The sequence below is a fragment of the Lepus europaeus genome, chromosome 16 (genome assembly GCF_033115175.1).
Source record: "Lepus europaeus isolate LE1 chromosome 16, mLepTim1.pri, whole genome shotgun sequence".
NCBI lineage: Eukaryota > Metazoa > Chordata > Mammalia > Lagomorpha > Leporidae > Lepus > Lepus europaeus.
The window spans coordinates 24902596-24918863 of NC_084842.1; the positions used below are offsets into that span (position 1 = coordinate 24902596).

Consider the following 16268-nt stretch of genomic DNA (forward strand, 5'->3'; position numbering starts at 1 on the left):
TACTGTTATTTTCATTATTTATAAGAAGTGTAGACTCTAACTCAACTTTTAGTGAGGATACTCATATACAGTCTGCATTTTCTCTACAAGTTTACTATGTAAGATCAGAGAATGATTATCCAATTTCTAGTTTTTAAACACAAAGTGAGTGACCCTGATTTATGATACAGAAAGGGAACAATTAAAAAAATTCATTCTGAATATTGATCAAAATGAAAAAAATTAAGGTGAATTGTGGCTGCATCTTCATTACCTAACAAGATTTTTAATTGCCAGCTATCTTTAAAATATTCATACTTTTCCAAATGACAAGCCAATGGTACATATTCACAGGCATATGAACTCCCATAGATACATGCATACAACACAAGTACTATGGGTGCCCACACTGGCTTACCTAGGCACCATTCAGAATTAGCATATCCCAAGGCTGCATTTTCTGTATCTTACTAATTCTATTCACAACAAAATCCTTGTCTAAATTTATATTTTCTTAAGGCTGTACTATCCATAAAGATAATATACACCAGGCAGTTAAGTGTATTTTCTTATTCAGGTGAAATATTCATCTGTTGTTAGACTCTTTCTTGAGACAATGATGATTTTCAGCCATTTTTCTTGAAGACTTAGAAAATGGTTAGCTTCTGAGATGGTGTTTGGTTTAGCAGTTAAGACACTGCTTTTGACACCTGCATCTCATATTCAAGTTCCTAGGTTTGAACCCCAATTCTACTTCCAATCCAACTTCATGCTATTGGACACCCTGAGAAGCAGTAGATAACAGCCCAGATACTTTGGTCCCTGCCACACATGTGAGTTCTAGGTTCCTGGCTTCTGCCTAACTCAGCCCTGGCCACTGTGGGCATCTGTAGTGAATCAGTGGATAGAAGATATCTCTCTCTTTCTGCCTTTCAAAACAAATACATCAATGAATTTTTAAAAAGGAAAACCTGGCTCCACGGCTCACTAGGCTAATCCTCTGCCTGCGGCGCTGGCACACCGGGTTCTAGTCCTGGTTGAGGTGCCAGATTCTGTCCCGGTTGCCCCTCTTCCAGTCCAGCTCTCTGTTGTGGCCCGGGAAGGCAGTGGAGGATGTCCCAAGTGCTTTGGCCCTGCACCTGCATGGGAGACCAGGAGGAAGCACCTGGCTCCTGGCTTCGGATTGGCACAGCACCGGCCGCAGCGCGCCAGCCATAGCGGCCATTTGAGGGGGTGAACCAATGGAAAAAGGGAAACCTTTCTTTCTGTCTCTCTCTCTCACTGCCTGACTCTGCCTGTCAAAAAAAAAAAAAAAAAGGAAAATGCAAATGACTAGCCTTTTACACTTTAGCATGGCTGAGGAATGTCCAGCCAGCAGGCTACACAAGGCCCACACAATCATTTGTTCTGGCCTTGCCTAGGCAACTGCAGGTGAGATTCAAAATTCAATACGTCTATGGCAGACTAACTTTTAGGTTGATAATCTTATATGGCCCACGAATGATGTTATAAGTTTCCAAATGGTCTTTGGCAGAACAAAGATTCCACAACCCTGGATGAAGATATGCAAGCCAAAGAAACTATGGATCAGTAGATCTGGCTTGTGGCCTAGGAACCTGCATTTGTGGAAATGACTCTAGGGGATTCTGATGAAACTGATCCTTGAATCCCATTTTAGAAACAACCCTGTGATTTGCTACACCTTTTTGCACACAACTGACATCATTATGAGAAACTATTGGCTTCACCAATATCAGCTTTTTTTTTTTTTTTGACAGGCAGAGTGGATAGTGAGATGTGGATAGCCGCTGTGGCCGGCGCATCTCACTTATCCGAAGCCAGGAGCCAGGTGCTTCTCCTGGTCTCCCATGCGGGTGCAGGACCCAAAGACTTGGGCCATCCTCCACTGCCTTCCCGGGCCATAGCAGAGAGCTGGCCTGGAAGAGGGGCAACTGGGATAGAATCTGGCGCCGCAACCGGGACTAGAACCCGGTGTGCTGGCGCCGCAAGGTGGAGGATTAGCCTGTTAAGCCACAGCGCCGGCCACCAATATCAGCTTTTACCTCTTATGGGCATCATTGGTTGAACTTGCTGGAAGAAAACTGAAGAACAAACACCTGGGGTGAAAGGTGCACATCATCTGACAGTGCTGGGCACTTGGGCTGTACATGGAAGTCACATCCCCGCCTCTGAAGAAGGCATTCTTGTATAGTTGAGTCAGACACCCTGTGATGGAATCATTGGAAAATTAATTTGGAATGAGTGCAAATAATCTTAATAGAAATGCATCTGTAGCCTTAACCTTCTCATTTCTCCTGCTGATGACTTAAAGAGCTTTACAATGTGACTCCAATGATAGAGGCTAAATAAAATATAATGAGGAAAATATTTGAACAATGTATAGTATTATTGAATACTTTTGGCACTTCTGTATAAAACACTTGGTTCATTTTCATTAAGTCATACAATAATTTGCACATGAATTACCCGCATTAAAAATGCAAACCTTGCTTGATTTTCTCCCATTGCCTAATGTGCTATGAAAATATCATGCCTTAAAAACAATGATATTTGATCTATTATCAGAACATTTTCATAACAAAAACATTTCTAGCATCTCACCACTTAAGCTTGAGGTAGGTTTATTACATACATTTAATTGTTTTTTATTTTGTTTTATTTTTTATTTTATTTGGAAGTCAGAGTTACACAGAGAGAGAAGGAGAGGCAGAGAGAGAAAGAGAGATCTTCCATCCGCTGCTTCACTCCCCAAATGGCCACAATGGCCAGAGCTGTGCCTTTCTGAAGCCAGGAGCCAGGAGCTTCTTCTGGGTCTCCCACACGGATGCATGGGCCCAAGGACTTGGGCCATCTTTCACTGCTTTCCCAGGCGATAGCAGAGAGCTAAAAGGAAGCGGAGCAGCTGGGACTTGAACTAGCACCCATATGGGATGCCAGCACTGCAGATGACGGCTTTACCCGCTACACCACAGAGGCAACCCCTGTTTTTCATTTTAAAAAGAAGTTAAGTAACTAAATTTCAGAATGGATTGACTTGCCCGAGATCCGCATAGCTAATGAATGACCTGAGACATAAAGCCAGCCCTTCTGATTTCCAGTCATTTCCCCCTTTCTAGGATGCAGTGTTAAATATGGATCCTCATCTCAGTTCAAGTCAAGAAAATGGACAGTTATTGCATATTTACTTCTTTTTACAAGCTCATTTGTATAGATGGTGTAAGCAAATGCATGCATAGACAAAATTGAAAATAAATTTAGAATTACTTGCTGATTGGAATTATTCACAGCTCCAAAGAACCCTGCAACTCACCTATTATTAGAAAATTAAGTGTCTGGCTTTAGTACGTAATTTAGGTTTACTATGAAAGACATTATTTCAAAGTCCAAAGTCCACTTAATAAGCCTTCCAGCTCAGGTAGCTGGTTTGTTTTAATCAGTCAACAGTCTGCTAACCACAAAGTATTCCAGTGTCACACTTGTTTATCCCTTGGGACAGTAGGCACTCGTTTAAGTAGTATGTATTTTTGAATTTCCTTCAGAGATTGTGCAGCTTAGACAACATGTATTTCATTACGCACTGAAGACAAACATTTTCTCTGCTTCTCTGGGGGTTCTGACCCTGAACTCCATTAGGAAAACTCAGCTCAGCAAAATTGCTACTCTTTCGCCCAGAAGTGTAGCTAAAATGACTACCTCTTTAGGTAGCATTTATATTTAGAAAGAGCAGAGATCTCTTCAGCTGGGAACTTCTGGGAATACAAACTCTTAAGTGTCTATACCTAGATTTCATACATGCAGACAACACTGCGTAATTGGTCCAGTGACAACACTAGTTATAAAGAGCCCATTTTTAGACAATGGATGTTTTTTGTCATTCATAAGTATCAAGATTCTTCCTGCCCATCCCGGTGCACATGCAGGGACACAAGAATGCCAGTGCCATTCTGTGATCCAGCCTTTGTGAACTGCCATGTGAGTCAGACAGTGAAAGGGAAGTACATCAGCTTCTTAGCTTAATGGAAGCAAAGTTCTATTAGATGTTCTCGCTTGACTTCATAAGCTGGCAATGACAATGATGGCAGTGATAGTCTAGTTTGTGTTATTTTTAGAGAGTGCATAAAGCACTGTTACATGTTAAATCATAAAACCCATAGCTTGCATAGCTATCACATGGGCCTCCATGCCCATGCATGTTGGGCAAGTTATTCAACCTTCTTTGTAAAAATTACACAAGCAGTAAGGAGAAGAAGATCAAGGGCTGGCATTGCAGTGTCCTGGATTAAGCTGCCATTTGCATCAGCATTCTATGCCGGAGTGCCAGCCTGAGTCCCAGCTGCTCTGCTTTGAATCCAGCTTCCTGCTAATGTGCCTGGGAAGGTAGCAGATGGCCTAATTACATGGTTTCCAGCCACCCATGTGGGAGACTAGGATGGAGTTCCTGGATCCTGGTTTTGGCCTGGCCTAGACCTGGTTGTTGCAGGCAGTTGGTGAATGAAATGGCAGATGGATTATTTCTGTTTGTCTTTCTACCTCTGTCACTCTTTCAAATTAATTAATTAATTAATTAAAATTAATCTTTAAGAAAATAAGTAGAATAAAATCACTATAATTTTTAAAGAAAAAAGAATGTAAGCAGTAAGAAATCTTATATACACAAATAGGTATAGAATAAGCTTTGTTATTATAGTGTCACTAAATTTTTAAATTCTTTGAACTGTCAAAAATCACATAATGATCTAATACTAAAAGTTCTATAAACTCCATACTACATTAGGTCTCTTCCAACTTTGTTGAAAGTAAATAATTAGAAACAAAACAACTTAGTTAACAAATATGAAGAGATAAATTACAAAAGAAATATAAGTGACTAGTACGTATATAAGATATAATAAGAATCACAAATGCAGGAGCCAGCACTGTGGTGTAGTAGGTAAAGCCACCATCTGCAGTGCCTGCATCTCATATGGGTGCTGGTTCAAGTCCCAGCTGCTCCATTTCTGATCCACCTCTCTGCTTACAGTCTGAGAAAGCAGCAGAAGATGGTGCAAGTGCTTGGGCCCCTGCACCCATGTGGGAGAGCTAGATTGGAGCCCAGTTCTGACCATTGCAGCCACTTGGGGAGTGAGCCAGCAGATGGAAGACCTCTCTTGCTGCCTCGGCCTCTGCCTCTCTGTAACTCTGCCTTTCAAATAAATAAATAAATCTTAAAAAAAAAATCACAAATACAGGTGATTTAATGCAATTAAATGCCATTTTTTCCACAAAATCAGTAAAAAGGAAAACATAAAGCCTAAATCATGTAGTGACTTGGGTTATAAATGATAGAAACTGCAATTCAAAATTGCTTGAGTATAAATGGAATTTACTGATACAGAAACCAAAAATGTGATAGTGGTTTTGGCTTCAGGAATAACTGAACATTGTGATCAACCGATAGCATCAGTTTACAATTTTCTCCATCCTTTTGTTCTGTTGCCTGGTGTTGCCATTGGTCTCAAGTTCCACAAAGTAGCAAAATAGTACCAGCAGTCAGGCCTCTATAATCTTTTATATTTCAAGTCAATTTGGGGGTGGGGAAGAAAACTTGAATCTTATTTCCAGAAGTCTAAGCAAAAGCCTGATTGTAAGATTTTGGCTCTCATCGGGCCCTTAAACCAGCATGATGTATAAACTTCCTGCTTTGAGTCTGGCTGGGTCACAGGCTCCGGGCCTGATGTCAGTATCAGATGCCACATCACCAGAATTACATGGATGAAAACTGGGAGACAGCAGATGCTCAAAAATAAGTAAGGATCATGTCTCTAGGAAGGTGAATATATGCAAGGCCAGGAAGTAGCATTAGCTCTTAGAGCTGACCCATGTAGGATAAATGAGCACTCTCATAGGCTGACAGAAAAGTTCAACTAGGAAAACTTCCTGGAAAATAATTTCATTATATATGTCACAAAACCTTCCAAAACACTCACATCTATGTGTTTAGTATTTTCACTTCCGAAATCATTCTACAGAAATAATTGAATATGTGTGCAAGAATGCATATACCAAGTTATCATTAAAAAGGAAGAGCAAAAACTCTAAAAAAATATAATGCATATTTATTCACATTAAAAGATGGTTGGAGTGCAGTGGAGGATGGCCCAAGTCCTTGGGCCCTGCACCCCATGGGAGACCAGGATAAGCACCTGGCTCCTGCCGTCGGATCAGCGCAGTGCGCCAGCCGCAGCGCGCCTACCACAGCGGCCATTGGAGGGTGAACCAACGGCAAAAGGAAGACCTTTCTCTCTGTCTCTCTCTCACTGTCCACTCTGCCTGTCAAAAAAAATAAAAATAAAAAAAAAAAGATGGTTGTAAATGGAAATTATTTCCAATTAAGTATCTGTAGTTAACAGCTTTGTAAAATTTATAAATAAATCCATGTAGAAAAATATCTAAGACCAAAGAAATCTGAAAGACTAAATAGATGATTTACTTATTTATTTCAAAGTCCACGGGACAAAGAGAGAGGGAGAGAAAGAGACATCTTCCATCTGCTAGTTCACTTCCCTAAATGGCCACAGTGGCAGGGGCTTGGCCAGTAGCTGGAGCTTTATCTGGGTCTCCCACTATGTGGCAGGGATCCAAATCCTTGGGTCATCTTCCACTACCTTTCCTAGGCCATTAGCAGGGAGCTGGGTAGGAAGTGGAACAGCCGGGACATAGACCGGTGCCCATATGGGATGCTGGCATTGCAGGCAGTGGCTTTATCTACTATGCCACAGCGCTGGCCTACTAAGCAGATGATTTTTAACAGTGTCTGTTTCTATACTTTAGGACTGCCTGTGATATATACTTCTCCATTTCTTCTTATTTACTCCTCTGATTTTCCTAGAATGGTTTATTTGGAGGGAAGAGGAAAAACCTGAAGTGACCATGGGCCATAGCATCTCTTTCTCAGTATTCAATGGATTTGTCATTGGTAATGATGGTGGCTCAGATAGGCAATTGGGTTTGAGAGAACAGATGGAGGGACCTAGTGATTTGGGTGGGGTGGAAGATAAGCTCTTTCCTGGAGGAATTATATTTCTTTACAAATGTAAACCTTACACACAGGTGGTTTTCCTTAGTCATACATCTGAGAGGTAAGTAGAGAACCATTGTGGTGTAGACATCTGAAGTTGACATGACATGACATGCCCGTGATTCTGGCACCCCACGTGGGCTCCAGTTGGAGGCCCAGCCGCTTCCCATCCAGCTGCCTGCTAACACACTGGGAAAGCAGCTGCACATGGCCCAAGTGCTTGAGCCCCTGCCACCCACAGGGGAGGTCCTGATGATGTTCCAGGCTCCTGGCGTCTGCCTGGCCCAGCCCAGTCTGTGACAGCCATCTGGGATGTGAACCAGATGGAAGATCGATCACATTCCCTCCACCCCCATCTCTGTAACTCTGCCTTTCAAATAAATAAAAATAAGTAAGTTTTAAAAAAATCCATCCCCAGTAGTAGCACAGAGAAAACTGCACTCTACAATGGCTAATGAAAAACAGTGAATCATTCCAATTCTCTGAAAATTAATGGAGTGGATAGAGAAAGAAAAGATGAAAACCTGGTATTGTAAATGATTCATGTGGAACTACTCAGGAAAACGGTCTACTAAGTTAAATTTAAACTAGGTACTTTGATTTCTGAAATGGTTCCCTAGGAGAGTGACAAATCCATGACATGTACCTATCAGATACTTGTATTGCATCCTGACACCACCAAATGCCTGGTGTTCTTTAGAATTTTCAGGCAAAGTTTGTTTTTTAACATTGATGATATAAATAGAGGGCTGATTATTTTGAAATCTGCTTTGTAGAGAGTCGTGCCCAAACAGACATGTCTGTTTTCACGTGCCCTGAGGCCTCATCACTCCTGGGCTCCCCCTGACTCTGCCATGTGTTTCCAGGGCAATACATCTAGCAAGTGGTCCTTGCCACCAGGCGTTGAAAGGACACTTGTCCTGAACAATCTCAGAAGCTTTCTCCAGGGGTGGTGTGTCTTGCTTCTCCTCTCCTGTCTGTCACACACCCTTCATTTTGTGCCTTGCAAATAATCCACTTACCACAGGAAACTGTAGTAAACAGGCAAACGAAATAAGCTGCCTGCCTGAATGGAATCATCCTAAAAAAGAAAACAATGCATATGTAACTATGCTGATTTTAGAACATATTTAAAATGTATTTAACATGACCCTTAATTTACGGTGACATAGATTTTTCTCATAAATGTCTGAATTGCAAATCAAAGCATACAATCACCACTATAAAGAAAAGGGGGAGGGCTGGCACATTTTTGTGTCTAGGGACTTAGAAAAATGTATGATTTCCAAGAAACTAATTAAGACCACTAGAGGACTATGGTTTTTATTGCTTATTTGCCACCTCTATTGCTAGTAATCTTGGAGGGGTAATTGGGAGAGAAGAATTAAACAGCTATGAAACTTCCTGACTTAAGAAAAAGAAAATCATTGTAAATAATGGTAATAAACACACCTGTCCCTAATCCCACAAACCTCTGAAAATACTCAAGCCCACTTAAAAAGTTTAAACCAATCACATATTATCTTTGATTTAAAAGTATTTCACATTTAAACATTCCCATGTACAAGAATACCATTTCCTTCTAGACTTTCTGAATACTCAGGAAAATGGAGCATAAGCTGATAGTTTCTTCTTAAAGTAAAAACTATACCTTAAAAACCCCCACTTTATTTGGAAGCTAAGAATGATAGAAATTTGCTACCTGAAAGCACAATTGCTTCCGTGGTTCTGGAGAAGAGGGAGTCTCTTGTCACTTAAAAATGAGCAGTTCTCAAGCCCTCCTAATGTGGCATCGCAGGCAGTATTTACTTGTCTCCAATATTGACTTTAGGTTTCTGCCAACTGTTTCAGCTTTCTGTCCTGTCAACATATTCCACGATCATCCTATTCCTGGGTTCAGCTGTTTGATGTATTAACTATTTCATGAAGGGAAGTCAGTAAGGTGGTGGAATAGGAGTTTTCAGTACTCATCCTCTTGCCAAACAACTATCACATGACCTGGGAAAGCAGTGGAAGATGGTCCAAGCACTTGGACCCTGCACCCAAGTGGGAGACCCATAGGAAGCTCTAGGCTCCTGGCTTTGGATCAGCGCAGCTCTGGCCGTTGTGGCCATCTGGGGAATGAACCAGTGGATGGAGGACATTTCTCTCTGTCTTTTCCTCTCTCTGACTGCAACTCTGCCTCTAAAATAAATAAATAAAATCTTTAGTAAAAAGAAAAGCTAAGGAATCCAGGCGAGAGGTTATAGTACCTGCTTAGAGCATAAAAATGTGAAAAGATACATTAAAGAGTATAGGAAGAACATTTTCACATTACCTGTATCATCTTGTCCCTGAGCCTGGAAAACACAGTTTGGAGAGAATTACCCTATGCAAAGGGAAAGGAGAGTAACACGAGCACCAAGCTTCACCACAGACCCCAGTACCAGGGCTGACCCAATCTCCAGGTTGTCTCCTGCAGATCCAGCCTCCAGGGCCACACTAGTGCCAGAACAGTCCCTGGGGCTCCAAGTTCAGGTCACCTCCAGATTGGACTTGCCTATGGGATTCTAGGCTCCAGGATGATCTCCACAAACCCAGAATTTAGTCCTGTCCCAACCCCAAACTGGCCCCCCATAATTCTAATTTCTAGGATGCACCTGAAGAATCAGGTCCCCACGACTTCCCCAGGACCATGCCAAATTCCATGGTCCTGTGTTCTAGCCAGCCCCCTTTGGACAGAGGTGCTAGGCCCACCATGATGGACCCCAGTGCCAGGACAGCCTCCATAGATTCAGGAAATGCCTCCTTCCTGTGGATTTAGGTGCCAAGCAACTCCAGTGCCAGGCTAACCCCAGTAGATTCAGGCTCAAAATCTGTCCCAGTACCAAGTTATCCTCCAAAGATTTAGGCTTCAAGCAAATCTTTACACACAAGATCCAGGGGGCCCCACTGAACCCAGGCCTTCCCCTCTCGCTCCACTGATCCAGCCCATCCTAATGAACCCTGGCACCAGGCTGACACACACAAACCCAAGATCCAGACTCACCCCTGATGACCCAGGCAACAGACCAGCCCCTGTGAACTCGGGTGCACCCATCCACTGACCCAGGAACCAGACCAGAGTGCCCAAGGACTCCAGCAACAAGTTTGCCCATTGGTCCTACATGATGGCGGGCAGCAAAACCCTTAATGGACAGGATGGTGAATGGCTTTCCCTGCTGAAGGCAGTCTGTGACCAATGGACTAGATGCCTACTTCTTCAAATTCACAAACCAAGCACAAGGCCATGAGAATCACAAACCAACAGAGGGGCATGGCCGCACTGAAGGAACGGAATAAAGTAACTGGCCCTGAAGAAGTGAGATGTACAAACTGTCTGACAAAGAATTTAAAATAGCTGTTTTAAAGGAGATTAATGAGTTACAAGGGAATATAGAGAGACAACTAAACAAAAACAAGAAAATAACAAATGAACAACATGAGAATGACAATAAAGAGATGGAAACCCTAAAAAAGAACCAAATAGGAATTCTGGAACTGAAGATCACAGGACCAAATCAAGAAATTACATAGAGCTTCAAGTAAATTCAATACAGCAGAATAAACAATCAGGAACATCTGAAACAAGCCATTTGAAATAACCCATTTAGAGAAACAAAAAGAAGAAAGAAAGCCTATAGAATTTATAGGACCCTATCAAGAAAACCTTTATGCCTTATGAGAGCACTAGAAGAAAAGAGAAAGAGAAAGGCATAGCAAAGTAATTACAGAAATAATTTCAGTAAACTTCCCAAATTTGGAGAGGGAAATGAACATTCAGGTTTATGAAGCCTAAAGAACCCCATATCAATTAAATAGAAAGGGATCATTTACCAAGACACATTATCATCACCTTCTCCAAAGTCAGAGCAAATTTTGAAAGTAGCAAGAGAAAGGCAACTTGTTGTGTGAAATGGAGTTGTAATAAGATTATCAGATTTCTTAGCAGAAATCTTGTGGGTTGATATAAAAAACTGTCAACCAGGAGTATTTTACTTGGTAAGTTTGCCTTCAGAAAGGAAGGAGAGATAATGACTTCTCCAGACAAATAAAAACTATGGGGGTTCATCATCACTAAACCTGCCTTACAAAAACTGCTGAAAGAAGTTCACAAAGTTGGAATGAAAGGATGCTAACTAACAACATGAAAGCACATGAAAAAGTTAAAACATTGTAAGAATATAGTCATATTCAGAGTACTCTAATACCATAATGTACAAAAATCACTTCTAACTCTAGTATAAAAGTTAAACTACCAAAGTATTAAAAATAACCATAGCTACAAAAATCTGTTAATGGATATATTATATACAAAATGTAAATTATAACATAAAATGATGATTATAAAATATTTTTAAGGTTCATGATAACCTTTAAGAAAAACATACAGTAGATTTCAGGAATAAATCAATGCAGAAATAATCTCTGAACATCAGGGGAGGGTGAAAATGACTGGCCCTCATTTCCTGTCTTCCAGTCCATGGGAACGAGCACTCATGCTCTAAAGAACAATTTCATTTGAACAAATTATAATATTCTTTTCTCTCAAAATTTCAGAAATAAAGCAAAACAAAACATGGGACCAAACAAAGGGGAGCTGTTCTTCAAAGAGACTTTATGTCTCTAAGTTTTTATAACAATCCTGCAGCCTGGTTGTTAAGAGAAATTCCAACTTCATCCACATGTATTATTTAACTGGAATCCTTTGGTCACTATCTATTATTGGCTTGATTGTCACTCCTTTTCTTATCTGACCTCAACCAATTAAATGCAAATATCATCAAAATAGAAAAATATGTTACAATGCATAACTCAGGAGGAAAAATTCCTGCTTCACATTAGGATCACAAAATGCATGCACATGTTTCCATTTTTAAAAATGTGCATAACATTCCCAGTTATTTAGTGCTATGCAGCTTAAATCTCATCCATCTAATAGATTTTTCCATCAGATCCGCCTACAGGCACACCTGAACAGGGGTTGTGTAGGGACAACTCCTCCCAGGGGGTTATTTCAGCAAATGATGTCCGTGTATTCCTATAACCCAACCAAAGAATCCTAAAACATTAAAGTTTTAGATACATAAAAAACTTGGTTGATGTTTAGGTCCTCCTCCAATCCAACCCAGAAATGTGATACATCACAGTTGAGGAACTATAGTTCAAAGAACAAATCTGGCTCAACACTTCCTTTTGTAAATAAACTTTTTTTGGAATACAGTCACACTCATTCATTCATGCATTGCCTACACCTACATTCATCTTACAACTAGAGGTAAAAACTTGTGACAGAAACAGTATAACCTACAAAGACAAAAAATATTTAGTATCTGGCCCTTTACAGATAAAGTTGGCTGAAATTTCATGATAGCATTTTGTCATAGAGTGTAGCATTCCCTATTGGGATTATTCAACTGGAAAGAAACATTATGGTTTTCCAGGCAGCCTGGATCCTGCTCAGGAAGCTCTATTTTATTTTTAAGAAAGAGCCTTCCTATATATTGAAATACACTTCCTTACAACTACTGTACCCCCACAGAATAATTTACTTCTCTTTTTGTGCTTTTTAAAATATTTAAAGACCTTAATCACTTGCCCACTAAATCTTCTTTGTTTTTTATTCAAAGTTACAATACATCATTCTAACAAGTGAATTAGATTTTGTGCAAGTTGATTCATAAACAAATATTTTATGTAAATTACTGGAATGCTAAACTGTATTTGTTAAAAATGTAGAATAATGGTGCCAATAAAATATTTTCTGGCTGTAATGAAATAGCATCTATAAATATGCATGTAGCACTGATTTTAAATTCAGGATATCAACGGGTACACCAGCAATCAACAAAAGAGAACCCCTGCTTTATGCAGCAAAAGAGATTTTAATTTTGGATCCCATCTGTTACCAGGCTCAACAGTAAACAAGATGGCTGGGACAAAAGTAGCTGCCTTCAAATCGTAGCAGAAATCCTCAGAGGGTGTTTGTTTCCCTAGATTATAAATTTTAACCTACTTAGGTATTCTTCTGTGTTTAGTTTAAATTTTTCTCATGCTGAAACATAAGCTATTTTCTAGTAATACAATATATAAAACTAAAATTCGTTTGTGGATTCAGGAGAAGCAAATCAGAATTAAGTGGAAAAGATACAAATGGCAGACAGAATTCTAAACTGTTCTCCCAAATTTCCTAATCCTAGAGACTGAACGCAATGAGCTATCAAGTCTGTTGTGATTTTATTACTTGACAAAAGCAATTTTGAAGATGTAATTAAGATTACTAAACAGCTGACTTCGGGATAATCAGAATTGTTAGCACAAGAACCCTGTAAATGCAGAGATCTCTGCGATCTGTTGCTCAGAGAGACTCGACAGCAGGAATCTCCCTGGTGCTGGCTTTGGGATGGAAAAGGCTGTGGGCAAGGACCTGAGAGCGATCTATGGCCGCGTCACGAAGAAAATGAGGCTTTCAGTCCCATAACCACAAACACAAACAAACAAACTGAACATTTCCAGCAAACTCAATGAGCTTGAAAGAGAATTCTCCAGAACTCAGACATCTCTGCTCCAAGTCCTCTGTCTCCCTTGTCCTCAGCACTCTTGTCCGAGATTGGTGCACGAGACTCACTTCAGCCAGACCTTTGTTCAAACGTCATCTCCTCGTAGACACCATCCTGAATCCTCTCATCTCAAATAGATCTTCCCTCGCTCCTGCCTCTTTATGATGCTTTATTTTTCTTCAGAGCAGTTATCACTACCTGGCATTCTATCACCTCTTTGCTCATTTCTCTATTGTGTTTCTGCTACCCACTGTCACCATGTCCTGCTGTTGGGATTAGAACCTCAGTCTGCTCTTTCACCACTACCATGAGTAGTATTTGGCAGACATTTTTTGAATGAAAGAGTAAAATGCTGAATAAAGAAATACGTGAACAAAAAATTAAATCATTTAAGAAAAAACAGACTCAAGATGGGGTGGTCCCTTTACAAACAGTTGTGCACCATCTAATTTACCTATCACAGTCACAGTCATACATGTAGGCCACGATTAGCTGTTGGTCTTAAATGAATTGAAAATGATTATTGTACCAATCACCGGTGTGATCTTAACTTTGCTGAATGTTCTTATGTGTTGTTAAAACTATTATACAGCAGACCACTACTTCAGACACCTGCATCCCATAACAGAGTGGGAGTTCAAGTCTAACTACTGTCTCACCCACCTTCCTGCTACTAACGCACTGGGAGCCAGCAGAAGATGGAATTGGGTTCCTGTCACCTACATGGGAGATCCAGATGGAGTTCCTGGCTTTTGCTTCTGTCCTGGCTTTGAAGGCATTTGGGGAGTGAACCAGTACATGAAAGACATCTCTCTTTCTCTTTCTCTTTTTCTTTCTCTTTCTCTTTCTCTCCCTCTCTCTGTCACTCTGTCTTTCAAATAAATAAAATAAAGTTTCTTTAACATTTATTATTTGAAAGGCAGAAACAGAGAGGGAAAGAGAGAGAGAGACAAAGAGAAAATATGATGGAAGAAGTGAGAAAGTGCCAAAATATATCTCCTAGAATCAAAAGGACAGGCATGGGAAGTTAAGGGCTGGAATTAATTTAGAAACTGAATTGGGCCCAAGAGTCCCAAAAAAGTATCCATATTTTGAACTTCTGGATAAGATAATGAGGGGCAAGATCCATGAGTCCAATGTTAGTAAATACCTTGAATGATAAGAAATTTGTCCCTGAAACTTAGAATACAGCCAGCCAGAAAGAAAATCTGAACCAGTTTAGCTAGAATAAAACCAGTTTAGCTAGAGAAAGAAAAAGATGAGTAATTAATCTGGAGATTCATTAGGGCAGAACTAAGAAACAAGACTGTTACGTTGTGTTCTAAAATGAAGACGGGGCCCTTAATTTTTCTACTAGATAGAAGAAACAGAAGCCCTGTGTTTTCTCAATTTTCACAGATAAATGTATGGTCATGTACTGCTAATCCAGCCTAGAGGTGAATTATTGGGTGCTATAAGTAAAATAGAGTAAAGAGCTAAAATCATGTTCAAACAGTGGGGCCCCTTTCTTCATCCTGCGGCTGACCTTACAAGCACTAAGTTGCTTTAGGTTGTTAGTAAAAGACAATCATCTTGGCCTGCTCCTCAGCTCAATAGGCTAATCCTCCGCCTGCGGCGCCAGCACCCTGAGTTCTAGTCCCGGTCGGGGCGCTGGATTCTGTCCCAGTTGCTCCTCTTCCAGGCCAGCTCTCTGCTGTGGCCCAGGAGTGCAGTGGAGGATGGCCCAGGTCCTTGGGCCCTGCACCCCATGGGAGACCAGGAGAAGCACCTGGCTCCTGGCTTCGATCAGCGTGGTGCGCCAGCCGCAGCGGCCATTGGGGAGTGAACCAACGGAAAAGGAAGACCTTTCTCTCTGTCTCTCTCACTGTCCACTCTGCCTGTCAGAAAGAAAAAAAAAAAAAAAGACAATCATCTTCAGCAAAGCAGTGGAGCTGAATCACTGAACAGTGGGCAGGGAAAACATGCAGCTGGGCCTCAGCATCACAGGGAATACATCTGGACTTCTTCAGGATTCCATGTCTTCTCTCTTCTGCTTCTCTACACATCACCTTCACTCCATCTCCCAGCAGCTGCTCCTGAGGTTCCATGGTTGATTCACACTGACCCTCACAACCTGAAGTTCCTTCCAAAGGAAACAGACAATTCCATTTCTTCACTTCCAACTGTGAATACCCATGGAGGTTTGAATTTGCTTGGATCATTCCACTCAGACTGAGAAAATGGAGCCAACTAAGAACATGACAGTTCTAAGTAAAACCACATACATAGGGTGTCAGTGCACCACATGCTCCAAGTAAAATCACATGCATAGGGTGACAGGAAGCAAATGGACAAGGGGAAAGAAGGGCAGCATTTATTGAAGGGTGGTTTCCCAAACAAGGAGGATGCTGTTCCCATAAAAAGGGGAGTTTCCAGCCAAACTAAAAAATTCTAAATGCACCTGTCTGGCATCTCATTAGATGATGGAAAGAAAGACATTTTGATCTTTCATTTACATTCCATGGTAAGGAAAAAAAAGATTATCTTTTTGTGATCATCATTTCTTAACTGTGAGATAAGTCAGCTGGTCTAGATACTGACATTCCTCAGCTGTCTGACAACCAGTAAAGTCCCAATTCCAAAGTGCACCATCT

General features: G+C 40.8%; 1 protein-coding gene across 1 annotated transcript in view; it reads right to left on the minus strand.

The window, feature by feature from the left end:
• The window catches only part of KLKB1 (kallikrein B1), a 28947-nt gene extending 20071 nt beyond the window's left edge, over positions 1-8876 (minus strand). Inside the window, exons 1-3 of the mRNA XM_062213301.1 lie at positions 8760-8876; positions 8080-8138; positions 2043-2205 (exon numbers count right to left, since the gene is read on the minus strand). Coding sequence (XP_062069285.1) covers positions 2043-2205; positions 8080-8137 — 221 coding nt within the window. The 5' untranslated portion in view covers position 8138; positions 8760-8876. The remainder of the gene's footprint in view (positions 1-2042; positions 2206-8079; positions 8139-8759) is intronic.
• Positions 8877-16268: the final 7392 nt, after the last annotated feature.